We start from the raw sequence: 26,937 nt of genomic DNA on the forward strand, positions 1-26,937 counted from the left end.
CACGAAACTGTGTAAATATGACTGGCAGTGAAGGGGTTAACCAGGAGGGAGCGCTGCAGTGTGTCCTAGGGAGTGATTCTAACTGTGGGGGGGCTACGTGTGACACGACACTGATCACCGCTCCCGATTACAGGGAGCCGTGATCAGTGTCCTGTCACTAGGCAGAATGGGGAAATGCTTGTTTACATTAGCATTTCCCCGTTCTTCAGCTCCGTGAGACGATCGCGGGTATCCCCGCAGACATCGAGTCCGCGGGACCCGCGATCCCACTCACGGAGCTCGCGGCAGGGCCGCGCACATGCCGCCACCGGCGCGCACGCGACCACGCGGCGGCAAATTCAAAGGGATGTACAGGTACGCCCATTTGCGCAGCCGTGCTATTCTGCCGATGTATATGTTCATTGGGCGGTCGGCAAGCTGTTAAAGTGGTTGTAAACCCCAGACATCCAGAACATTCATGTGTCTTTTTTTTTCCAAGAAATGTTTTATTTTAGAAAAAGAAAACATGTACAGAAATCTCAAATAACTTGTGTACGTAAATGAGTTTTGGAACAACAAAATTGTAGTACAAGAGCAAATTCTGTTACTTCGACATAAACCTCTATATAGTGTCTCTGGGTCTCTTAGTCCCTTCGGTGTAGCCCAAGTTGCTTTGTTAGGCTTTGTCCAAGGTTAGGACCCATACGGTACGCAACTACCGTTCGGGTTCTCAGGTTGTCCGCCGGGAGAGGAAAGCGATTGGGGGGGGATGTAGGCCCCCGTGGGAACCTAAATGGCGGGGGTTGTGAGTACTAGTGGTGAGGGGCTCGCTGTTCCTCATACCCATGTGTGGACCTAGTTGAGATGAGTTGAGTGAGGTGTAGTCTCGGGGAGAATCTGTGTGTGATCAGGTTGAGATATTTATTATGATAAGGGGGTTTGGGGTCAGCAAAAGGTAGGAGTGGGGGCTGGAGAGAGGAAGGAAAGAGAAGAAAGAACAAAGAAAGAAGAAAAAAAAAGGGGGGGGGGAGAAGGGGGGGGGGGGAGTCCATCTCTGACTGCCCGCCTCAGGTTTTAAAGGAAGGTGGGGACTTCCGTTTATAGATTTAGTATTTCTTAGGGCCGAGTAGGTTCATGGGGGCGAGGGATAACCGAAAGTGTGGGCTTTGACTTGTGCATTGTTTTCTCCTTCGTCCCATTCTCCTCCCCCTTCACCTTCCCCCCTCCCTTTCCATTACCCCTCTCTTGTGAGTGGGGTTAGATAAGGTTTGTCATAGTGATCTTCGTTACCTTATGCTAGTGAGTTGAGTACTTTTGAGTACGCTGGTGTCGTCTGAAAGTGTTAATGTGTCTTTTCTGTCTGCTGCTTCCATCCTCTGCTATCAGCATGAATCACTTCTGACAAGTTTTCCTGACACCAAGAGAAAAAAAAAGGTGACAGGGGAGGGAGCTCCAGTTGATTGACAGCCCCAGCTCTGTTCCTGTGTGCTGTGTGAAGGGTGGGTGTGTCCATTCCATCCAATCGGCTCTCAGAGCTCTCCTCACTGAGCTCTGCAGAGTGTAATTTCAGCTCTCCCCCTTCTTTTTTCTGAACTCTCAGAAAAGCTTTAAAATTCATCACTTTGAATGGATGTGCAGAAGAGAAGATTGCATATAAACAGGTACAACTTACAGCATGTAGGAGGATTTCTTTCATCTCTGGGTATCACCTGGGGCCAGTAACTTCGCTGAGAATATGTAAGGGTTTACAAGCACTTTGATGCTACTGGCAGGGCAAAGCTGCTGTGACTAAAAAGATCAATAGGGTTTTTTTCTGCCATAAAAATCCTACCTGTCTGTTTTTTTTTTGTGCTTTGAGGGTTATTTGTGCATTACTAAAGTTGGCCACTAGTGATGAGTGGGAGGATTTCAGCAAAATTCACTGCAGCTGTTTTATTTTAGAGGGTGTTTTATTTTTTTTTATGTGTGTGTGTGCGTGTGTGTGTTTAATTTACTGTTTTTTTTTTTTTCCTTTTTGTGTATTTGGTTAATATTTGTGTTCTGTTATGTTTCAAATGCTGGTCATTAAAATTACATACAGTACCTTCTAGACTAATGGCCACTTGCTGACTTGGCAGAATCCACAATAAAACACAGAAGCCAATGCAATTTTCTTTCAGATAATTGTAGTACAGAGGATGTTTTTTTCCAGTCTTTTAAAGTGTAAGAAGACAATGACTTTCCCAAGTCTCTGCTTGGAAGGGGAAACTAACAACAGAGCAGCAAAAAGAGGCAGGGAATGTCTGGGTAATCAAATCTTAAAAACTCTGCACCACCCAATTAAATTAAAAATTTGTGCAAGCTAAGTAAAATAAAATAAATAAAGTAGTTGTTCCAAGCTGCGGCTATCACACACTTCAGTACTATAAAATATGAAATATTTACATGCACATGAACTTTAATGGTATCCCAGTCTTAGTCCGTAGAGTTCAATATTGGGTTGGCCCATCCTTTGTAGCTATAACAGCTTCAACTCCTCTGGGAAGGCTGTCTACAAGGTTTAGGATGAGTGTCTATGGGAATAATTGAGCATTCTTCCAGAAGCACATTTGTGAGGTCAGGCACTGATGTTGGGTGAGAAGACCTGACTTGCAGTCTCTGCTCTAATTTATCCCAAAGGTGTTCCATTGGGTTGAGGTCAGGATTCTGTGCAGGCCAGTCAAGTTCCTCCACCCCAAACTCGCTCATCCATGTCTTTATGGACCTTGCTTTGTACACTGGTCCAAATCATTTGGTGAAGAGGGGATTATGGTGTGGGGTTGTTTTTCAGGTGTTGGGCTTGGCCCCCTAGTTATAGTGAAGGGAATTCTTAAGGCATCAGCATACCAAGACATTTTGGACAATTTTATGCTCCCAACTTTGTGGGAACAGTTTGGGGATGGCCCCTTCCTGTTCCAACATGACTGCACACCAGTACACAAAGCAAGGTCCTCAGGGATCAACAGTGGCCTATAATCTGGGTGATTATTGTCTGAAAGTTCAAAATCTTTCTTTGTAGAATATCTGGCTGTGTATTGGCACTGCTCTTCTCACTTGTGTGAGTGTATATGGATCAAAGATGAAGCAATAACAATAGGAAGTTAATCATTATTTCTGTTTTTTTTTTTTTTTTTTCAGTCTCCAATGACAGGACGAAACTCACGTAGCGAGTCACCGCTGATGACTTCGGAAGATGGGCAAAAGCTTGACAGGAAACAGGTATGCCTGGACACAATGACATGAGAATGCTTGTACATCGCACCAAGGTATATTGGGCAAAAGTTTTTTTAAGGGTTCCTCCCAGTTTAAAAAGGTTGAGAAAGGCTGGCCAAGAGTATATGTACATTCTTCCAAACGAAGAGTGCAATGAAGGATATTGTTGATACTACATCATACAAAGACATTTTAGACTATTGTGCTCAACGCTGCGGTAACAGTTTGGTGAAGGAACTTTTCTGTTCCATTATGACTGTCCCCATGTGCACAAAGCCAACCCCATAAAGATTTGATGAGTTTGGTGTGGAGGAACTTGAGTGGCCTACACAAAGCCCTGACCTCAACTCTACTGAATACCTTTTGGATGAAATGGAACATCAATGACTAGCCAAGTCTTCTCAACCAACATCAGTACCTGACTTCACTAGTGGCTGTATAAGGACAAATTCTCACAGATAAACTCCAAAATCTTGCTGGAAGCCTTCCCAGATGAGTAAAGGCTGTTTTAGCCACAATGGGGAGCTGACTTGGAACACTTATCGTGGGCCAGGTTTTCTCAACCAACATTAGTACCCAACCTCACAAATATTCTTTCAACAGATTGGGTACAAATTCCCCCAAACTCCAAAAAAGTGTGTAAGAGTGGAGGGTTAGGGGAAGCTGTATTTAATCCATAATGGTCAATGGTTTTCAAAAGGTCCAACAAGCTTATTGAGATGTGTCGGTTAGTGGTCGTTCACCAACATTTGGACGTATAGGGGTTGATTTACTAAAGGTAAATAGGCTGTGCACTCCAGCTCTGCAGTTGCTTCACAGCTTAGTAAATGTGGTGAAGCTTCACATCACAAAGAATACCCAATCACATGCAAAGGGGGAAAAAAAAAGCATTTGTGCTTGCACATTATTGGATAATGGAGGTCAGCAGAGCTCCTCCTCACTTATTAAACTCTGGAGCAACTGCACTTGCAAAGTGCACAGTCTATTTGCCTTTAGTAAATTAAACCCATAGGCATAGGGGATGGATATTCATAAAGCAGTGACTTTCACTTAACATTCACTGGTGATGAATCAGTCACTGCCATTTAAAGGGTAAGCTCACATTTTCATGTAAATTGAAAAGGTGAAGTAAATCCAAATACCCTGGTCACCCCTCCAGATCCCTCTGCACGTAGTGGACTTAATACAGGGCTGGGACAAGGGGTGGGCAGGAGGGACGGCTGCCCTAGGCGCAATGGTTTATTGCAGGGATCGGGGCGCCCTGACCCCAGTTTGGCATCTTTGCCCTGGGTGCTGGATGACCTTGTCCCAGAACTGACTTAATGCCCTGTGTTGCTGGTGTGGAGGTAATGTATAGCCTCAGAGTGAGCATCCATCATTATGCTCGCAGTGGCAAGTGCTCATTTGTCAGCTCAACCACATGACCATGCTGGCCAATGCGAATGCCGTTTGTTTTTTTCATCTTTTAATCGTTATCGATGTTCCAGTTTAAGCTGGTACCATGACTGATGCCTGTTTCAGGGTGGTACTATAAAACAACAGACAGAGGGCGCACCTGCCTAGCACATTACCTTAATATTCACTTTCTTAGTAAATAAAAGCAAGTAATATATTCACAGTGTCAACAGGCATAGTAAATTAACACAATGCGACTGTTGCCAGATCCGCAAAACACTTACCTTGTAGCGCTGGAAGACCCATCAGTGTCCAATATGGCTAACGCGTTTCGAAGGGCAGCCCCTCTTTCTCAGAGAACTTGCTTTTGCAGTCACCATTGCATGCAGTTATCAGCGGGCACATCAATAGAAACAACACCAGACTAGGAGAACACCTGCTCTTCCCTCCTCTCAACTAACAGACTGACTGCAGACTGCACTGTCCACTGGTAACTTTTTCCTGTAAAGACCAGAAATTCAGGGAAGCAGCACTGAGAGCACAGGAGGTGCTGGGGTGGTAATATTAACAAATAGTTTACTGGAGAACAGTGGTGGCTGGTGGTATACTTTTTTGGTGGGGGCAGCAAACAACCCCCCGCCACTTCCGGTCAGTCGGTCGGGTTGGTCTCAGGCACCCCTCAGTCGGTCAGTTGGTCCCAAGCCCCGCTCTTACCCCATCTAGGTTGCGGGCAGGGCTTCCTCCAGGCGGCGGGCGGTGGGGAGCATCTCCTACTCCTGGTGCTTCACGGTGGCTTCCCCTGCTTCTCTTCTCTCCTCCTCCTTGGCGGCCATTAGGAACGCTTCTTCTCTCGGTCAATCGGGTGACGAGTCTCAGGAGCCGCTTCCTGATTGGCTGGAAGGAGAATCAGGAAGACAATAGTGAATATTAATTCGCTATTGTCACACAACTGGGTGGGCTCAGGGCGCAGTGCTCTACGCCCTGAGCCCACCCTTTTTTGAAGCCTATTAGAGCCTCAGGCTCTAGTCATGTGCTTAAAAAAAAAACACTCCCCCAATGGAATCGATGCATCCGGCGCCCTGCATGTAGATTAGGGGGCCGGACGCATGGATGGGGGGGTGGCGCCCTTGCACCCTGCATTACGGCCACTGCTGGAGAATGTTTTAGTGTGCTCAATGTGACTGAGAGTGTAATACTACTTTAAGCTTGGTTCCAACTCCTTCAACTTTTCAGTCTTCCTATTAGTCCTTTAACCACTTGCTGCCAAATCACGTATCTGGTATGTCATTTGACTTCAAGTGCTTGTACCGGGGTGATGGCTCAAGTCGAAGGTCGGCTCTCTTGTAAAAGCAATCGGAATGGCTAACTAGCCACTCAGTTGCTATTACAGGCAGTGGGAGGGGACGGCGCCTCCCGCAGCTCTCTCGGGCCCTTGCTACCAGCCGACACCTTTCACCGGCTGGCCGGAGACCTAGAACCGGCTTTGATCGGGTCTCCACTATGGTAACCCGGAAGCAATGACATGACATCACTTCCGGTTTGCCTGGCTGTCATCGGTGGCATTTTTTTTAAAATCGAAAGTATTCAAGAATGCAGGTCTTGGCGTTTTGAATGCTTTCAAGTGCAAAGGAGGGATTTGGGGTCTTATTGATCCCAGATCCCTCCATAAAGAGGACCTGTCACGTCCCCGCTGTCACAAGGATCTTTACATTCCTTGTGACAGCAATTAAAGTGATAAAAAAAAAAATCCCAAAAATAAAATAAATTAATTTAAAAACGTTCCCCCTCTCCGTGCTGGCGCACAAAGGTCCTGCGATCGTCCCACACATGTGAGGTTTCTTTTCGAACGTCGGATCATGGTCAGTAATTATAGCACTAGACCTCCTCTGTAAATATAAAGTGGTAACCTGTAAAGGCTTTAAAATCGGCACCTATGGATAGTAGAATTGACGCCGTTTGTCGCCTCTGCGTGTGCAATTTTAAAGCGTGCAATGTTTGGTATGTATTTACTCGACGTGGCATCAGCTTTTATATATTTTTTTTAAAAAATTGGCTTATGTATTATGTTTTTTTGCATTCAAATTTAAAAAAAGGTGTATTTTTTCCCCAAAAATTGTGTTTGAAAAACCATGGCCCAAATACCATGAGAAAAAAAAACTGCAATGACCCCCATTTTATTCTCTAGAGTCTCTGCAAAAAAAAAAAAAAAAAAGTAATATTAATATTACTATTATATTAATATTAGTATTAATATTAATAATATTAATATTATATCTAAGTAATATTCTAGCAAAAAATACAGATTTTTACTTGTAGACAACAATGTCAGATAAAGGCCTGGTCCTTAAAGAGGCAGTAAACTCTGGTTGAATTTTTTTTTTCTCCTTCCCTGCAAAGTAAAGGCATAATGTGCTAGCATGCATTGTATGCTAGCACATTATGTGACACTTACATGCAAACGAAGCCCTCGTCGTCCCTGCTGCAGGTCGCATCCGTCTTCCTTCCGGGCCTCTGGTCACATCACACGCTTCTGAAGGAACGGTACGAGCGGACGCGCAGAGCGCATGCGCCAATGACATCATCGGTGCAGTATACAGTAAATATCTCCTAAACGGCACACGTTTACAGTACCTATGTGCATACCTCCCAACTGTCCCTGATTTCGAGGGACTGTCCCTGATTTGGAGTAATGTCCCTCTGTCCCTCTTCCCCCCTCATTTGTCCCTCATTTTGGTCTGATCTATATAGTTGTATATAAAATGCACTTTTTATCTTTCAAAAAGTGTTTCCCAGTGCTAAACCAATCATCCAAATTCTAAATTGCTGCATTTGTACATTTTAAAAGCCAATATAAAGGAAAAGTAGCGGTAAAAAAAATCACTTGTGGATTTAATTAACCTTTTTTTGGGTTAATTCTCCTTTAAGGGGGCGTGGCAGGGGGTGTGTCCTATGCCTGCATACTTTTGCTGATAGGTGTCCCTCATTCCCATCTCAGAAAGTTGGGAGGTGTGGTTATAGGCTTGCTTATAGGTACACATTATACAGGAAGGTTTACTTCCTCTTTAAGTGGGTAATGAGATTGGTGGCCTCAGTTACGGTGATTGGCCAGGCCCAACTGTTCTGGGAATAATAAAGATCTGGATATAACTTCAGCTGCTTGTATCTTTGGCTTTACTACTTATTTTACAGGTACAGTAAAATCAGGCGGTTGAGCATGTTGCAGTCGTCACCCAACGAGACCGTATGGGATTGCAGCACAGGGTTGTTTAGCCCTTTTAGCCACCTATCCAATCCATACCTCCCAACTTGTTGAGATGGGAATGAGGGACACCTATCAGCAAAAGTATGCAGGCATAGGACACACCCCTTGCCACGCCCCCTTAAAGGGGAATTGTACAAAAAACAAGATTGGTTAAACCCACAAGTCCTTTTTTTTACCACTACTATTCATTTATATTGGCTTTTGGAATTTACAAATGCAGCAATTTAGAAATCAGATGAAAGGTTTAGCACTGGGAAACACTTTTTGATAGATAAAAAGTGCATTTTATATACATCTATATGGATCAGACCAAAATGAGGGACAAATGAGGAGGAATGAGGGACAGAGGGACATTGCTCCAAATCAGGGACAGTCCCTCGAAATCAGGGACAGTTGGACGCTATGCCAATGACTGCCAAAACTTCCTCTTAAAAAGTGATCTATCACAGATCGCTTTTCAGAGGGGTGCCAAGCACAGGCACACGTGAGAGAGAGCCCTTGGTCTCATTGCCGGAATAATAAATAAGTACGGATATGGCAAGGTAATCCTCTTTGGGAAACATCTGCATATACTGTAAGCTTCCATAAAGCAGAAACAACTTTTAAGTGAATTCCATTTTTACGAGAAAGTTGTTTCTTTTTCTACCGGGAATCACATGACCTTTAAAATATCATGTGCTCATATGTCATTTCTGCTTTTGTCAAGGTTTTATTGTACACTTCTCTGAGAGTGTACTGTATTACACTAAACAAGGTCACATTTAACCCCTCTGCTTTCCCAGCACTTTAATGCTTTAATGACCACCAAATCAGCCATGAGCTGCCCATACACCATACAATCAGGCTGTACAGTCCCCTTTAGATCTACCATCTACTATGTATTTAAGAGCCTGTCTGATTGTATACAATGTAACCACTTAAGGACTGAGCCTCTTTTTAAGATTTGTTTTTTACAAGTTAAAAAACGTTTTTTTTTTTTGCTAGAAAATTACTTAGAACCCCAAAACATTATCATTTTTTTTTCTAACACCCTAGAGAATAAAATAGCGGCCGTTGCATTACTTTCTGTAACACCGTATTTGCGCAGCGGTCTTACAAGCGCACTTTCTTTGGGAAAAAAAATACACTTTTTTGAATTAAAAAATAAGACAACAGTAAAGTTAGCCCAATTCTTTTTTCATTGTGAAAGATAATGTTACGCCGAGTAAATTGATACGCAACATGTCACGCTTTAAAATTGCGCCCTGGCTCGTGGAATGGCGACAAACTTTTACCCTTAAAAATCTCCATAGGCGACGTTTAAAAAATTCTACAGGTTGCATGTTTTCAGTTACAGAGGAGGTCTAGGGCTACAATTATTGCTCTCGCTCTACCGATCGCGGCAATACCTCACATGTGTGGTTTGAACACCATTTTCATATGTGGGCGCTACTCACGTATGCGTTCGCTTCTGCATGTGAGCTTGGTGGGATGTTTTTCTTATTTATTTTTACCTTTTATTTTTCATTTTACACTGTTTTAAAAAAAAATGTGTCACTTTTATTCCTATTACAAGGAATGTAAACATCCCTTGCAATAGAATAAAACCATGACAGGACCTCTTAAATATGAGATCTGGGGTCAGAAAGACTAAATGCAATAAAAAAAAAAATTGTCATTTAAAAAAATGATTAAAAAAATGATTAAAAAAAATGCCCCTTTAAGAGCTATGGGCGGAAGTGACGTTTTGACGTCACTTCCGCCCTGCAGTGTCATGGAGACGGGTGGGGGCCATCTTCCCCTCCTTCGTCTCCATACCCAGCAAGGGACAGGTCCGGATCGCCTCTGCCACTGTCGATGGCTCTGGTAAGCGGCGGAGCGTGGCGGGAGGGGGGGGCCTCCCCTGCCGCTGATAAAAGTGATCTCGTTGCGAATCTGCCCCAGAGACCACTTTTATCTTGTAGCCGACCGAACACAAGGATACCGGGGTTAATGCAGCTAGCTGCTGCCATAACAACGATATTCGTCCTCAAAGTAAGGACGTATATCGGCGGTCGGCAAGTGGTTAAAATAGTTGTAAACCCTTACACATACCCAGTGAAGTGACTGGCCTCAGGTGATTCATAGAGATGAAACCAATACTCCTACATAAGTTGTACCTGTTTATCTGCTCTTCTCTACATCCGTTAAAAGAGCTGACTATATAAAGCTTGTCAGAGAAAAGGGGGCGGGGAGCTGAAGTTACACTCTGCAGAGGTCAGTGAGGAGAGCTCTGAGAGCTGATTGGAGGGAAGGGACACACACTCCCCCTTCACACAGCACACAGCAACAGAGCTGAGGCTGGTAGCAGAGGAACGAAGCAGCAGAAAGAAATGACACTTAGTGCTCTTAATTAAGACAAGTACACACTATAGAGGGAGATGAGTCCATTACTGTGCTGCTTCTCCTTCTACTGTCAAGACCACTGGGAGTTTGTTTGAATGATGCTGGCCATCAGACCGTGGACATCTAGTGGCAGGAAAAAGGTACTGCATGAGGAAATCTCTGGATCAAAGGTGAACATTGCAGCAAAAGCTGGTGTTATTTTATCTTTTAGCCCAGGTTCACATTGATGCGATTTGGCATGCAATGTGACATCTCAAATTGCATGCCAAATCGGTGGCTATTGTCGTTAATAGCACCGTCCGAATCAGTGTGACGCCGACTTTGCGGCGCCGGACCAATTCCCAAAAGTAGTTTCTGCACTACTTTTGGCGACTGCGAGTGCGATTTCAATAGGAACCCGCACAGATGTGTCTGAAATCGCCCCCGAACTTGGACTGACATGCGGGTATGAAATCGTTCGAGTTCAGCTGAACTCAGCTGAACCGATTTCAACCCCGCAGCAGCGTGAACCTGGGCTTAAAGGACTATTCATTACTATCATATCATTTTTGGCTGGAGTTCTGCCTTCAGCAAAGGCTGACTTTCAAAAAGTTGCTACTGGCAGGGGAAGTTCTGCAGGTGTTGGCGCAGTGAGGAAGATGATTTATAAGTTCCATATGACACATAAAATGCATCCAGAAAGTATTCACAGTGCTTCACTTTTTCCACAGTTTGTTATGTTACAGCCTTATTCCAAAATTGATTAAATTATTCATTTTCCTTAAAACTCTACAAACAATACTCCATGGTGACAACATGAAAGAAGTTTATTTGAAATCTTTGCAAATGTATTAAAAAAAAATGGAAAAAAATCACATGTACATAAGTATTCACAGCCTTTGCCATGACACTCAAAATTGAGCTCAGGTGCATCCTGTTTCCACTGATGATCCTTGAGATGTTTCTACAACTTGATTGGAGTCCACATGTGGTAAATTTAGTTGATTGGACACGATTTGGAAAGGCACACATCTGTCTATATAAGGTCCCACAATTAACAGTGCATGTCAGAGCACAAACCAAGCCATGAAGTCCAAGGAATTGTCTGTAGACCTCCGAGAAAGGATTGTATCTAGGCACAGATCTGGAGAAGGGTACAGAAACATTTCTGCAGCATTGAAGGCCCCAATGAGCACAGTGGCCTCCATCACGATCTGTAAATGGAAGAAGTGGCCTCCATCACGATCTGTAAATGGAAGAAGTTTGGAACCACCAGGACTCTTCCTAGAGCGGGCTACCCGGCCAAACTGAGCAATCGGGGAGAAGGGCCTCGGTCACGGAGGTGACCAAGAACCCGATGGTCACTCTGACAGAGCTACAGCATTTCTCTGTGGAGAGAGGAGAACCTTCCAGAAGAACAACCATCTCTGTAGCACTCCACCAATCAGGCCTGTATGGTAGAGTAGCCAGACGGAAGCCACTCCTCAGTAAAAGGCACATGACAGCCCAACTGGAGTTTGCCAAAAGGCACCTGAAGGTCTCTCAGACCATGAGAAGCAAAATTCTCTGGTCTGATGAAACAAAGATTGAACTCTTTGGCTTGAATGGCAAGCATCATATCTGGAGGAAACTAGGCACCGCTCATCACCTGCATCACCAATACCATCCCTACAGTGAAGCATGGTGGTGGCAGCATCATGCTGTGGGTATGTTTTTCAGTGGCAGTAACTGGGAGACTAGTCAGAATCGAGGGAAAGATGAATACAGCAATGTACAGAGACATTCTTGATGAAAACCTGCTCCAGAGTGCTCTGGACCTCAGACTGGGGCAAAGGTCCATCTTCCAAAAGGACAATGACCCTAAGCACACAGCCAAGATAACAAAGGAGTGGCTACGGGACAACTCTGTGAATGTCTTTGAGTGGCCCAGACTTGAACCTGATTGAACATCTCTGGAGAGATCTGACAATAGCTGTGCACTGATGCTTCCCATCCAACCTGATGGAGCTTGAGAGGTCCTGCAAAGAAGAATGGGAGAAACTGCCAAAAAATAGGTGTGCCAAGCTTGTAGCATCATACTCAAAAAGACTTGAGGCTGTAATTGGTGCCAAAGGTGCTTCAACAAAGTTTTGAGCAAAGGCTGTGAATACGTAGGGATTTTTTATTTTATTTTTTCAATACATTTTAACAAAGATTTCACAAAGATTTCAAACAAACTTCTTTCACGTTTTCATTATGGGGTATTGTTTGTAGAATTTTGAGGAAAATAATGAATTTAATCCATTTTGGAATAAGGCTGTAACATAACAAAATGTGGAAAAAAGTGAAGCGCTGTGAATACTTTCTGGATGCAATCTATAGTGAGAAAGATAGTGGGAAAGTAAGGGAAGCCAAGGCCTTGATGAACAGCCTCTAAGGACAGGATATCTTCTTTTAGATTGGGGAGAAGTTAGAAACACTGACATTTTTTTTATTGCTGTATGTGCCAGGATGTCCCAATAATATCCTCCCTCTGTTTCTTGACCTGGTGTCGCATCGTTTTGACTGGAGTTAGGCTTTGACTATTTTAAACCGCAATCTTGTTTCTTTTCCTTAAGGTCTTCCAGCAAGTTCGGTGGAACAGAGAAGAACGTATGGGAGGTGAGAGCCTGCATAACGTTAACTATAAATGTCAAATACACTAAGGGGGTGTACTTATGAAAAAAAATTCACATAGCTGTTCACCCATCGAAACTGCATGCAAATTCATTCTGCATCGAATGTTTCCAGGCTGTGGTCTCTGCAATTCAAATGTGTGGCTGCAGATAATACCACATTATGGCCACTAGAGGGCGCGGGGGAGCATACTTATTTTCCCATGTTAGTGCCATCTAGTGGCCATAATGTGGAATTTTCTGCATCCGCACATTTAAATGAACAATCAGCCACACGCATTCATTGAATTTCACGCTTTCAATCTTGGAGGCTCAGGTTCACGTGGGCGTTACCTAGGGTGGTGTGCTGTTTGATTCAGCACCCTGCCAGACCCTCCCACCAGCCATGAGCTGCCTGCATTGCATAGAGGAGCACAGAGGCCAGTGATGATATAATAGCAGTAAGTAAAGGCTCCTTTATAAGCCATATGAGGTTTTTAATTGTTTGTAAGGGTTAGGGTGATATGGTCATCTTATATTGTTTCATAAAAATTATACTTTTTATACCAGCAATGCGGCTGATTGTTCTTTGTGGGACTTTTAGTGGTTTTCGGTGTGCCCCGGCAAGCGCGATTGGTGGCGCGGTTCTTGATTGGGTTAATTATATACATGGTATTCATGACGTATTGTCTCTCTTCTTTCTAGCACGAGTAGGAAAATGTAAGCGTGTCCGAGGAAACAACCAGGAGGTGAGTGAATTGATATATCATGACCCTACACACATCTGATGTGCACTGCTCTGGTGGCGCCCCCCGGGTCAATGCCAATACAAGTCTGTTGGGCTAGTGGCCCTCGGTGGAGATTCTTCCCTATTCAGATCTCAGTTAAAGCAGGACATCATTTGGTTGGAGGACGCCCAGCACTATCTAGCGCTTTCCTCCCTAGCCTGACTGTCTCTTTCCCCACTCCTCCCCCAGCCTGACATGCACCCATCAAGGGTTTTGCAATTTGCATAACGCCTTCCAAGAGCCAACCTGCTGCTTGCAGCAGGACTGAAAGTAGCGCTATGGCAGGGTGCTTTGGGCACTTTAAATGTCCCTTTAAAAAAAAAAAAAAGCATTTAGCACTTTTTTTCCTATTACAAGGAATGTAAACATCCCTTGTAATGGAAATAAGGGATGACAGGTCCTCTTTATGCAAGGGCTGGTTTGTTGTGTTTGCCTCCCAAGCCAAAAGTTTCCATCACTCCTTTGGCTACAAAGCATCTCCCATCAAACAACTAAATACACCTTTGAAACGCGTAGCTATGTCTTACATATAGAAGAAGCAGCTACAGATATTCACACAAACATTTTCAGAAGAAGGTCTACCTCCAGGATTATTTCATTGTGTCTATAACTCATTTAGTCATTCTGCTTTCTTTTTTGTGTCAATCAGCCTTCAAGAGCTGTGCATGCCGATGGCGAGACATCAGAGGAAAACCGCTGGGAAGACGATATGCGCAGTCCAGGGAAACTGTCCTCCCAAGAGACAGGTGAGACAGAGTGGGACAGATTACACATTAATTATAAAAAAAATGGAATATATTTTGGTCTTCCAAGTATTTAATTAGTTGTGAACATTGGGTGTACTACACTCGCCCCAAAAAACCTACTTCGGGGGTATGTAACACAAATCTATATGTAGCATCTCCCAACCTAGGATGCTAGCTACATTTATTTTTTGGCTCCTTCTACAGTCAAGGGAGCAGTGATCATTTGTCCTGGTCTGTTCAGGGTTTAAAAGGCTGGGAGTTCAGTTACTTTCCCCTGCCTCTGGAAGAAATTTTCAGAGCTTAGGGTTTGAAATTCAGATAACCAGCCTAAATATTTCTCATGCTCCAGCCAATACCTAGAGAGGAGTGTCCAAAAGGGGGCTGGAATGTTGATAAATAGTCTGAAGCACTGGAGAGCTGGGTTCCTTCTTCCCAGGAGGGTTCCAGATCCTGAGGGGCTGCTGCCCTTAGGCAGCCCATGGACTATGCAGCTGCCTAAGGGCAGACGGGACCTGGTCTGGAGAAGGACTCACCACAAGGGACCTAGTCTCTAGAAGGACTGTCTCACTCACTGGACTGTGCCTGAAGGGAGCTAGAAGGTAGCAGGTGTCCTGGAGACTGGTGAGTAGAGAACCTAAATAGATCCCTGTGACTGTGTAATGTCCTGGATATCGCATTGGTTACCAGTAGTTGTACCTAGATGCCAAAGAGACTTGCCTCATGGCCCCCAGTTGTTGGACTGGGTTATTGGAGCCAGTGTGAATGGACTGGTGCTTGAGGTGGTGGGCAGCCTCTGTAATTTTAGGGAAGAGCTGGTTAATACCAGTGGCCCCTAATGGGGTAGCGCTACATATAGATTGCAAAGAAAGTAAATTATTATTTGCAAGACAGTATTGGCAAGAGAAACTTGTGTTTGTAAGGAAAAAAAGATATTTGTAATACTTGGTTATCTAAAGTAATGACAAAGTAGGCTCATAGCTAAAATGTAGTAATGGCTCTGATCCGATTGTGGGTATACTGGTAAGAGAGCTGAGACCTTTAAACAACAGCGGGATAAGGGATCCTTTTTTTTTTCACAGGAAAAGTATTTTTATACTATAGGTTGGTTAAAAGCAGAAAAAGGATTTCTATTCAGAGAGAAATGTACCTTTACGAAAAATACACCTTTCCATGTAAAGTGTCACAATTCACATTCTTCTCTTGTTTTCAGATTGCAGGGGGTCACCTGGGAGCAGTCTTTCATGTCACAGTGATGAGTCTGACAGCGATGAGGCGCCATCCTCCTCCTCCCGAGCAAAGTAATTATTTCCTAAAAGTAGGCTCAGAATAAGACGTAGATACTAGTTACTTGCTTCCTACTTTTGTATGATGACGTGAATGAAAATGTAGGTAAGGTCCAGCTCTAGCCAAAACTTTTTTGGTTTTTGGTGGAGTGGGTAAGGATGAAAACCTTTTTAATGTTTATTAATGTCTGTGGTGGGGAGACTACCCCTTACTACCTCTCTTATGACGGGTGTGAGACAGAACAGGAAGTGAGAGGATACCAATGGAGATTCATATAATAAATAGTTGGTTTAGTAAATAGTTGGAACCAAAAAAGAAAATGAACTCTGGAAGCTGTGCCCAAAAATAAACAGACAGGGGACAACCAGGTCACCAGTATTGGCTGTAGTCTCCCCATTACTGCCTTACCATGCCTTCAGTGTGTCTCTGTGTAAAGGTGGCCATCGCGGAAGAAGCATGACTCTACTTCCTCCTGTTAGTATCTCCAGCAAAGAGTACAGTGAACAGCCCATCAGTCATATCACTGTGTGCTAATGTGCTAAGACTAGCAGTCAGAGGCAACTCCCTCTGCTCTCAATCCCTGTGCTCCTTGTGCTTTTACTCTCTGTACTCCCTATGCTTACGCTCCCTGTGCTTACGCTTCCTGTACTCACATGCCTTATACTCCTTGTGCTCACATGCCTTGTACTCCCTGTGCTCACACTCCCTGTACTCTCTGTGCTCACACTCCCTGTGCTCTCTGTGCTCACACTCCCTGCACTGCCTGTGCTAATACTCCCTATGCTTACACTACTCCCTGTGCTTACGCTTCCTGTACTCACATGCCCTATACTTCTTGTGCTCACATGCCTTGTACTCCCTGTGCTCACACTCCCTGTTCTCTCTAAGCTCACACTCCCTGTACTCCCTGTGCTCACACTCCCTGTACTCCCTGTGCTCACACTCCCTGTACTCCCTGTGCTCACACTCCCTGTACTCGCTGTGCTTATACTCCCTATGCTTACGCTCACTGTGCTTATGCTTTCTCTACTCACATGTCCGATACTCCTTGAGGCTTGAGCTCACACTTCCTGTGCTCCCTGTACTCACACTCCCTGTATGTCCCTGTACTCCCTGTGCTCACACTCCCTGTATGTCCCTGTACTCCCTGTGCTCACACTCCCTGTATGTCCCTGTACTCCCTGTGCTCACACTCCCTGTATGTCCCTGTACTCTCTGTGCTCACACTCCCTGTATGTCCCTGTACTCACTGTGCTCACACTCCCTGTACTCCTTGTGTTCACACTCCCTGCACTTACACTTCCTGTACTCCCTGCGCTCTCACTCTCTGTACTCCCTGTGCTCACACTTCCTGTACTCCCTGTGCTCACACTCCCTGTACTCCCTGTGCTCACACTCCCTGTATGTCCCTGTACTCCCTGTGCTCCCACTCCCTGTACTCCCTGTGCTCCCTGTACTCCCACTCCCTGTATGTCCCTGTACTCCCTGTGCTCACACTCCCTGTATGTCCCTGTACTCCCTGTGCTCACACTTCCTGTATGTCCCTGTACTCTCTGTGCTCACACTTCCTGTATGTCCCTGTACTCCCTGTGCTCACACTTCCTGTATGTCCCTGTACTCCCTGTGCTCACACTTCCTGTATGTCCCTGTACTCTCTGTGCTCACACTCCCTGTATGTCCCTGTACTCTCTGTGCTCACACTCCCTGTATGTCCCTGTACTCACTGTGCTCACACTCCATGTACTCCCTGTGCTCACACTCCCTGCACTCCCTGTGTGTATTACACTCCCTGTACTCCCTGTGCTCACACTCCCTGTATGTCCCTGTACTCACTGTGCTCACACTCCCTGTACTCCCTGTGCTCACACTCCCTGCACTCCCTGTGTGTATTACACTCCCTGTATGTCCCTGTACTCCCTGTGCTCACACTCCCTGTACTCCCTGTGCTCACACTCCCTGTATGTCCCTGTACTCACTGTGCTCACACTCCCTGCACTCCCTGTGTGTATTACACTCCCTGTACTCCCTATGCTCACACTCCCTGTATGTCCCTGTACTCCCTGTGCTCACACTCCCTGCACTCCCTGTGTGTATTACACTCCCTGTACTCACTGTGCTCACACTCCCTGTACTCCCTGTGCTCACACTCCCTATATGTCCCTGTACTCACACTCCCTGCACTCCCTGTGCTCACACTCCCTGTACTCCTTGTGTTCACACTCCCTGCACTTACACTTCCTGTACTCCCTGCGCTCTCACTCTCTGTACTCCCTGTGCTCACACTTCCTGTACTCCCTATGCTCACACTCCCTGTACTCCCTGTGCTCACATTCCCTGTATGTCCCTGTACTCCCTGTGCTCCCACTCCCTGTACTCCCTGTGCTCACACTCCCTGTACTCCCTATGCTCACACTCCCTGTATGTCCCTGTACTCCCTGTGCTCACACTCCCTGCACTCCCTGTGTGTATTACACTCCCTGTACTCACTGTGCTCACACTCCCTGTACTCCCTGTGCTCACACTCCCTATATGTCCCTGTACTCACACTCCCTGCACTCCCTGTGCTCACACTCCCTGTACTCCTTGTGTTCACACTCCCTGCACTTACACTTCCTGTACTCCCTGCGCTCTCACTCTCTGTACTCCCTGTGCTCACACTTCCTGTACTCCCTGTGCTCACACTCCCTGTACTCCCTGTGCTCACACTCCCTGTATGTCCCTGTACTCCCTGTGCTCCCACTCCCTGTACTCCCTGTGCTCCCACTCCCTGTATGTCCCTGTTCTCCCTGTGCTCCCACTCCCTGTATGTCCCTGTACTCCCTGTGCTCCCACTCCCTGTATGTCCCTGTACTCCCTGTGCTCCCACTCCCTGTATGTCCCTGTACTCCCTGTGCTCACACTTCCTGTATGTCCCTGTACTCTCTGTTCTCACACTCCCTGTACTCCCTGTGCTCACACTCCCTGTATGTCCCTGTACTCACTGTGCTCACACTCCCTGTACTCCCTGTGCTCACACTCCCTGTACTCCCTGTGCTCACACTCCCTGCACTCCCTGTGTGTATTACACTCCCTGTACTCACTGTGCTCACACTCCATGTACTCCTTGTGCTCACACTCCCTGCACTCCCTGTGTGTATTACACTCCCTGTACTCCCTGTGCTCACACTCCCTGTACTCCCTGTGCTCACACTCCCTGTATGTCCCTGTACTCAGACTCCCTATATGTCCCTGTACTCACACTCCCTGTATGTCCCTGTATGTCCCTGGAAGAGACTGGACCTTTTAAAAAACAAATTGTGGAGTGTAACCGAGGAGGGGAGTTATTTGGGAGTGGTCAATTTCTGCTTTAAACATTTTGCTACCATGTTACCTTAAGTGATGAAAGGAAGAAACAAGAAAAATCAAAATACAAACACATTGGGGGGATTAACTAAAATTGTAGCACTTGGAATCTGGTGCAGCTCTATATAGTAGCCAGTCAGTTTCTAACTTCAGTTTATTCAATTAAGCTTTGACAATAAAACCTGGATTGGTATCTATGCAGAGCTGCACCAGATTTTGCACTCTCCAGTTTTAGTAAATCCCACCCATTAAGTTTTGGTTTTGACACGCTGTCCTCTGTCAGGACCAAGAAGCAGCTGTCAGTCATTATGGATTAACACCAATATTGTTTGGATCACTGAAGTCAGAAACATAACTAGGCCCCGAGGTTTGGCTGTGACTAATGGTTTAATTACTGTAGATGCAGAATATTTTGTTGGATGGGGCGCATGCCTTCACCCCCACCCCAGCATACAAGGTAAGAGATCTTTAGCCCCTATTAGTATGTCCTTGCTTTAGGAGGTTCAGCAATCTACTTGCAGCCAATATCTATAGAAGAGGCGATATGTCCCTACATGTCTACATACAGGAAAACATGAAAAGCATGTTATAGTCAGCTAAATCATATTATAATCAAGTTGACTCATCAATCCCACCAGGGAAAGTATACAATGCCTTGGTGGTGACCACAATTTTTTGTGACTGTATGGTCCAACTTTGTATAGTGGGGAAACCAAATGTAGAAATCAGGAACTCAGCCCATCCAAACTAAGATGATTAGATGATTTTTTTTTAGGTGTACTGCAGGCTGGGGATTATTTTACTTTGCCAAGAATCAATTGCGAAGAATAGACAGTAATTGTAGCTCACAATTACAAGTAGGTAAAGCGGAGTTACGGCCACATTTTTTTTTTTAATTGATCTGAGCATAATTAATTATTAAGTTAAAAAATGATTATAAAATTTTAATAATGGATGTTGCTAAAATAAAAATGTTATACTCACAAGTTTTTTTATTCTCCTGTTGTGGCCGTTGCCATCATGATTGTGGGCATGTGAAGCCCAATCGATAACTATTCCTGGATAAGCTTAGGAGAGGTGCATGCTGGATAACCAGCATGCACCTCTCGATCTCGCGCATGCGGGATTCACTGGCGGCCGTAGCACCAATTGTTTCTAAAGTTGCCATAACAACGGGCGATGACGGAGGAAGGTCCTGCCCTGTTGTTATGGCAACATAGATAAACACATCTCGGCGCTGTGATCCGCCTTAAATCACGTCATTTCCTGTCAGGAAATAACGCAATTTTTGATCACAGTACTGGCCACAGACTCCTGGGAAATAATGACACATCATTTCCCAGAAGTACAGGCGAGGGAGGAAGTGACGAGGAGCTCCGCGGACCAGGAAGTGGCAGATTAGGAGGACTACATAGCAACAGGGCGATTCTGTTAAGTATAAAAAAAAAAATTTCCTCCAAATGTTTTTTTATAGGTTTAGAGGAGTCTGAATATGAAAAAAAATGTCAGGGTGGAACTCCGCTTTTAGGGGTTGAATTGAAACACCAAGCAAACAAATAAATACATTTGGAATTTATACAAAATTCTGATGTTTTTCTCTGATTTTTCCTTTCAGTGAAGAGAATCTGGAAGCTCTGCGAGAGAAAATTCAAGAACTAACAGAGAAGTTAAGAAATACGCACACTTGTCACATATGTCTGGTGAGTAGAGAGCAATTCTTGAGCAGCATTTGTCGCATTCACCATTATAGAAATGACACAGTCTTGTGTGAATGTTGTCCTCAACATCTCCCCCTAAACCCAGCCATAGACAGATCGAAAATTCGGCCAGTTTAGCAGGAACCAGACACATTTTAACCCATCTATGGGGAGGCTGATTGAACTGAAGTCAACCCGTGGTTGAAGGAAAGAAAATTGGTTAACGTATGGCTTGCCTAAGGGAACCTAGTGTCATGGGTTAGTTTGAGCCTTCTGTGTGGTAGGCATGGACTTTCTCAAGGCACATAGACCTAATATCCATTCTTCATAAGGGAACCTGCAAGGAGGTTTGTATTTTACTCCATGACATTCCGAGGTCCTGACCCTTGTGTTTGCTCTCTGGCCATAGTGCACAGGCAACCAAAGTGAGGGGAACCTATTATCAGGCAAGAGTCTGGAAAGAGGTGGAGGTTATGGCAGGTGGTCTTCAGGCAGGGTCATACCATGGGTATAGCAATGAGACAGGCTGCCTAAGGTTGAGTGCAACAGTCAACAGGAATCAGAGAACAGGCTGGTGTGATAACCAAAATAGCAGAAAGGATATGAAAGGGCTCATTATTCATTCTGGTAGTGACAGATTGACTTTACCACAATCTATAAGTACTGCCTGGTGGTGTCTTTGGCATTCTGATTTGTGACTGTGCTCTAGGTCCCTGTTGTCATCCAACCAAGGTAGCCTCATAATAGGAGGAGTATGAGATCTGCCAGGTCTGTACAACCATACCAGGACCTAGCCCTAATACCAATTTCTAGCCCAATGGAGACTTAAAAATGTCCTCATTATTAATAAAACCTACTGAAGAACATCCAATACTTCCACTGTGTAAAAGGTTACACTGTTGTTGTTCCTTTACTATCCAATCAATGTCTAGGGGTGGGTAGGTGGCCGAGCTGTGCTGTTTAACTGAAGAAGTGAAATGTCAGATGCTGTGCAAATCTCAGGACTGAATTGACATAAATACAAACCATTTGATAAGTGAAACTGGTTTTCATCTTTAAAGTAAAACCTTGCCAAACAAATACTTTTCCCTAGGAATCGGCTCCACAAAAGGCCAGAAAAAAAACACAATTACTTTTTAGCAAGTTTGTATTGTTTGAAAACGAAATGGCATTAAACAGAATTCTTGCTTTTTGTGTCTAGGATGCCTACACTGTTCCAGTTGCCTCCATCCAGTGCTGGCATATACATTGCGAGGCATGCTGGCTTAGGGCATTGGTAAGTACTACTGTTCACTTTAAAAATTGCAATTTATTCGCACTACTTTACAACTTTTCACCTGATGTTGCTTATTTTATACTTTGCAAATCTTACTATTCAAACTTTAAATAAGCACAGACTAAACAATTGATGTTTTCCAGCTGATGTTCGGAGTGGTACACAACTAATCTAAGTAAATGGCTTAGAAAACACTTCAACTATTACATCAGCAAACAGTTGGGCAACTAGCATTTTTGGGAAATTGGTACTGACAACCACCATTGTTCCTCAGTCCAGGTTTTTTCTTTAAAAGTTAAGCATATGCAGGAAGGGTTGCTTGCCCTACACATGTCCATCTCGGCTCCGCAGGCCCAATGTGAGGCCATGGTAATCTTCAGATACTAGGCATTAGTGCTTACTCTGATCTCTACTCTTGAGCCCTGATTGGCTCAGAGTACTACCCTCCCTTCTATTTTTTTCAATTCATATGTAACTATTAAAGTGGAAGTAAACCCTCCTATCTTTTTCAGCCATGGAAGCCGCCATCTTGGCCTCTGTTTAGTCTAGAACTGCCATGATGCTGCACATGTGATCAGTTATGACACAGGCCATTGGATGGTTTGACAGTTTGGTTGAGAGCCCAACCAATAGGAGTGTTAAATTTCCGGCACGTGCCGGAAAGGTAGCTGTTTAATGGATGGGTTTACTTCCGCTTTAAATTGTGATCTTTAATATTTCCTGAAAATTCTTGTATCTTCTTTTTACCAGGGAACAAAGAAGCTGTGCCCTCAGTGTAACACCATTACATCTCCGAGTGACCTCCGCCGGGTCTATCTGTGACCTGCACACTATTCCTCTGCTAAGTATAGCAAGCAAGTTGAACGTGGCCTCCAGCGATGGACTATGATTGAATTGGGCAAAACAAGGGATGTTAGTAGTCTGCTCTAGACTTGTTGTGTCCTACTAGGAATGTTTGACCTCTACCACACTTGGCAGGATGACTAATGGATAGGCTATGATTGGTAATGAAATAGAGTCATGCAACATAAGTCCTACCCTGCTCCAGCTCCTTCACAGATGCCACCTTATACAAATGTACAAGAAAGACATTCTGGAATGACATTCTGGGCCACTTCTAGATGTGACTTGCGTACTGCTATCCAATAACTGGCAACATTCAACAAGTCAGTTTTTATGAATATGTTTAAATTTTTTGGTTTTGGAATAATTTTACCATGCTCCGATCAACAACCAGAAGATGGAAAGCATAGGCCAGCTTACATTTTCGCTTTATAAATTGTTTTTTCAAAGGGTCAGACCACCCAAGTCTGATATTTCAGTGTTCGGTAGATACTGTGGACTTAAAGCCCAACTGCAGGAAATTTGAAAATTCACCCATGCTGCTCATTTGGTTCTAGGGGGCATGGAAAAGTAGATTAACATACCCAAACCTCTGGTTCTCTGTGCTGCTAGACCATTACTAAAGTATCTTCTCCTCCATGCTCTGGTGGTCTAAGGTCCTAACATAATCAAGATCGATGCAGGGGCCAGGGTCCATGACATTAAGGGTCAGTCCACCACTGGAACATGGGGGTGCCCCATCTGCCAGAGTAGCAGAGCATCGGGCAAGTAAAACTGCCTTTACTCTCCCCTAGACTAAATGAGCAGTTAACCCTTGAATTGGGGCTATGGGGGAATTTTCAAGTTTCTTGGAGTGGGGCTTTAAACCTGCTGACAGTTTGTTTTTTACCTTGGAAACTCAATTGGAGAGATCTCTGAGCTCTGAGCTCCCACCATCCCTACTGGTTTTTAATTTATTTGATGTCATGCAGAATGTAACGGGAGGAGCTCATACACACAAGTGTGGGTGGGAATACCCAAAACTCCCAGTTGGAGAGAGACAGAATTGGGAATTATGGCAGGGAGAATTTGTTGTTGGAGCATCCAAGATATATAGGTAGCTATGGGGCCGACTCAGCTCACCAGGCTCCATCTGTAAATAAAATATTATTGTTGGGTGAATTGACCCTTTAACACCATTTATTATGGACTGTAGGGCATTTAAGCAGACCGAGGTGTGCATTAGTTAATGCATTATGAGTGTTTTAAGGGTTTGAGGGAACATCTTGTTTTTATGTACTGTATGCCTTAAAGTAAACCTATAGGCTATATTGATGACATTTAGTTTCTTAACTCATATGAAGTCTACCAAACAATTACCATGTTTTATAATGTACTGCTTTCATGTGTCTGTGAAGGTCTTCATTTATCCAGATGATGGTATAGGTAGTACCCTGTTTCCCTGAAAATAAGACGTAGCGTGATTGTCGGTGATGGCTGCAATATAAGCCCTACCTCCCAAATAAGCCCTAGTTAAAGTCCTTGTAGGTCTTATTTTCAGGGTAGGGCTTATTTTCAGGGAAACAGGGTAGGGCTTATTTGGGGGGTAGGGCTTATATTGCAGCCATCACCGACAATCATGCTAGGTCTTATTTTCGGGGAAACAGGGTAGTAGTAGTTGGTCACACACTACTGGACTTGTTCTATAACAGTGATGGCGAACCTTGGCACCCCAGATGTTTTAGAACTACATTTCCCATGATGCTCAACTACACTGCAGAGTGCATGAGCATCATGGGAAATGTAGTTCCAAAACATCTGTGGTGCGAAGGTTCGCCATCACTGTTCTCTAAGGTTGAAAATGCTTTGAAGCTCATCCAAGCCACTTCCCTAGGGCGAAAGAGTGCCCAGAACTCACCATTTATATCCTCACAGCTAGCACAGACACATTAGCCACATGACCTCCAGAAGATTTACCCCCCTTCATGACCAGGCCATTTTTTGCGATGCGTACTGTGTTACTTTAACTGACAATTGCCCGGTCATACAACGCTATACCCAAATAAAATTTTTGCAATTTTTTTCCCCACAAATAGAGCTTTCTTTTGGTGGTATTTCATCACTACTGAATTTTTTTATTTTTTTGCTCTATAAACAAAAAAAGACTGACAATTTAAGGAAAAAAATATATTTTTACTTTCTGCTATAGAACATATCCAATAAAAAAAATATACAAAATCAAATGTCTTCATCAATTTTGGCCAATATGTATTCTGCTACATATTTTAGGTAAAATAAATCCCAATAAACGTATATTGATTGTTTTTTTTTTTTTTTTTGCGCAAAAGTTATAACATCTACAAACTATGGAATATAAACTGGAATTGTTTTTTTTTTTTTTTTTTTATACCAGTAATGGTGGTAATCAGTGACTTATAGCAGAGCTGTGATATTGTGGTGAACTTACGGACACTAACTGACACTTTTGACACTTTGTGGGAACCAGTGACACTAATATAATGATCAGTGCTAAAAATGTGCACCGTCACTGTACTAATGACACTGGCTGGAAAGGGGTTAACATCTAGGATGAACAAAGGGTTAAATGTGTGCCTACCAAGTGTTTTCATGTAAACTGTGTGTTACTTTTTACTCAGGGAAGTGATGGATTTTATTCCCTGCAGGGACACCAAATCCATCTCCTTCCCCCCTGTCAGAACAGAGATCTGTCTTGTTTACATAGGCAAAGCTCCGTTTTGTGTCTCTGCCTGGGTCCCGACAACATCCAGCGCCCAGAGCCCACAGAACCACTTCTGCTGTGAGTAATCACGTGCGCCCCCTGTAGGCTGAAGTGCAGAATTACTTATATACAGTATCTCACAAAAGTGAGTACACCTCTTACAGTTTTGTAAATATTTATTATATCTTTTCATGTGACAGCACTGAAGAAATGACACTTTGCTACAATATAAAGTAGTGAGTGTACAGCTTGTATAACAGTGTAAATTTGATGTCCCCTCAAAATAACTCAACACACAGCCATTAATGTCTAAACCACTGAACCTAATAAGTTTATCTTGGTCTCATCAGACCACAGGACATGGTTCCAGTAATTCATGTCCTTAGTCTGCTTGTCTTCAGCAAACTGTTTGCGGGCTTTCTTGTGCATCATCTTTAGAAGAGGCTTCTTTCTGGGATGACAGCCATGCAGACCAATTTGATGCAGTGTGCGGCGTATGGTCTGACCACTGACAGGCTGACCCCCCACCCCTTCAATCTCTGCAGCAATGCTGGCAGCACTCATATGTCTATTTCCCAAAGACAACCTCTGGATATGATGCTGAGCACGTGCACTCAACTTCTTTGGTCGACCATGGCGAGGCCTGTTCTGAGTGGAACCTGTCCTGTTAAACCGCTGTATGGTCTTGGCCAACGTGCTGCAGCTCAGTTTCAGGGTCTTGGCAATCTTCTTATAGCCTAGGCCATCTTTATGTAGAGCAACAATTCTTTTTTTCAGATCCTCAGAGAGTTCTTTGCCATGAGGTGCCATGTTGAACTTCCAGTGACCAGTATGAGAGAGTGAGAGCGATAACACCAAATTTAACACACCTGCTCCCCATTCACACCTGAGACCTTGTAACACTAACGAGTCACATGGCTGTGTGTTGAGTTATTTTGAGGGGACAGCAAATGTACACTGTTATACAAGCTGTACACTCACTACTTTACATTGTAGCAAAGTGTCATTTCTTCAGTGTTGTCCCATGAAAAGATATAATGAAATATTTACAAAAATGTGAGGGGTGTACTCACTTTTGTGAGATACTGTATGTGCCCACAGCGGCCTGAGGTTGTGTTCAGAGGGTGGGCTCCCAGCACACTGACCGAGCTGTTACCAACAGCCCTCAGTCAAGGCTTCTGATTGGGAGCCAGAGTGACAGCCTGCCAGTCATGTGATTGCTGTGAAAGCCAATCACAGCAGTCACATGATACAGAAATCATACCACCACCCAGGCTTTAAGTGGCAGTACATTGTAGCAAAGTGTCGGTTCTTTAGTGTTGTCACATGAAAAGATATAATAAAAATATTTACAAAAATATGAGGGGTGTACTCACTTTTGTGAGATAGTGTATACGTG

General features: G+C 44.2%; 1 protein-coding gene across 1 annotated transcript in view; it reads left to right on the forward strand.

Moving 5' to 3' along the window:
• The window catches only part of LOC141134717 (E3 ubiquitin-protein ligase Rnf220-like), a 52,463-nt gene extending 28,178 nt beyond the window's left edge, over positions 1 to 24,285 (forward strand). Inside the window, exons 4-11 of the mRNA XM_073624154.1 lie at positions 3,136 to 3,216; positions 12,808 to 12,850; positions 13,549 to 13,592; positions 14,281 to 14,377; positions 15,588 to 15,675; positions 20,619 to 20,703; positions 21,902 to 21,976; positions 22,727 to 24,285. Coding sequence (XP_073480255.1) covers positions 3,136 to 3,216; positions 12,808 to 12,850; positions 13,549 to 13,592; positions 14,281 to 14,377; positions 15,588 to 15,675; positions 20,619 to 20,703; positions 21,902 to 21,976; positions 22,727 to 22,798 — 585 coding nt within the window. The 3' untranslated portion in view covers positions 22,799 to 24,285. The remainder of the gene's footprint in view (positions 1 to 3,135; positions 3,217 to 12,807; positions 12,851 to 13,548; positions 13,593 to 14,280; positions 14,378 to 15,587; positions 15,676 to 20,618; positions 20,704 to 21,901; positions 21,977 to 22,726) is intronic.
• The last annotated feature ends 2,652 nt before the right edge of the window (positions 24,286 to 26,937 follow it).

This window comes from Aquarana catesbeiana, linkage group LG03, assembly GCF_042186555.1.
Source record: "Aquarana catesbeiana isolate 2022-GZ linkage group LG03, ASM4218655v1, whole genome shotgun sequence".
In the NCBI taxonomy this organism is placed as follows: Eukaryota; Metazoa; Chordata; class Amphibia; order Anura; family Ranidae; genus Aquarana; species Aquarana catesbeiana.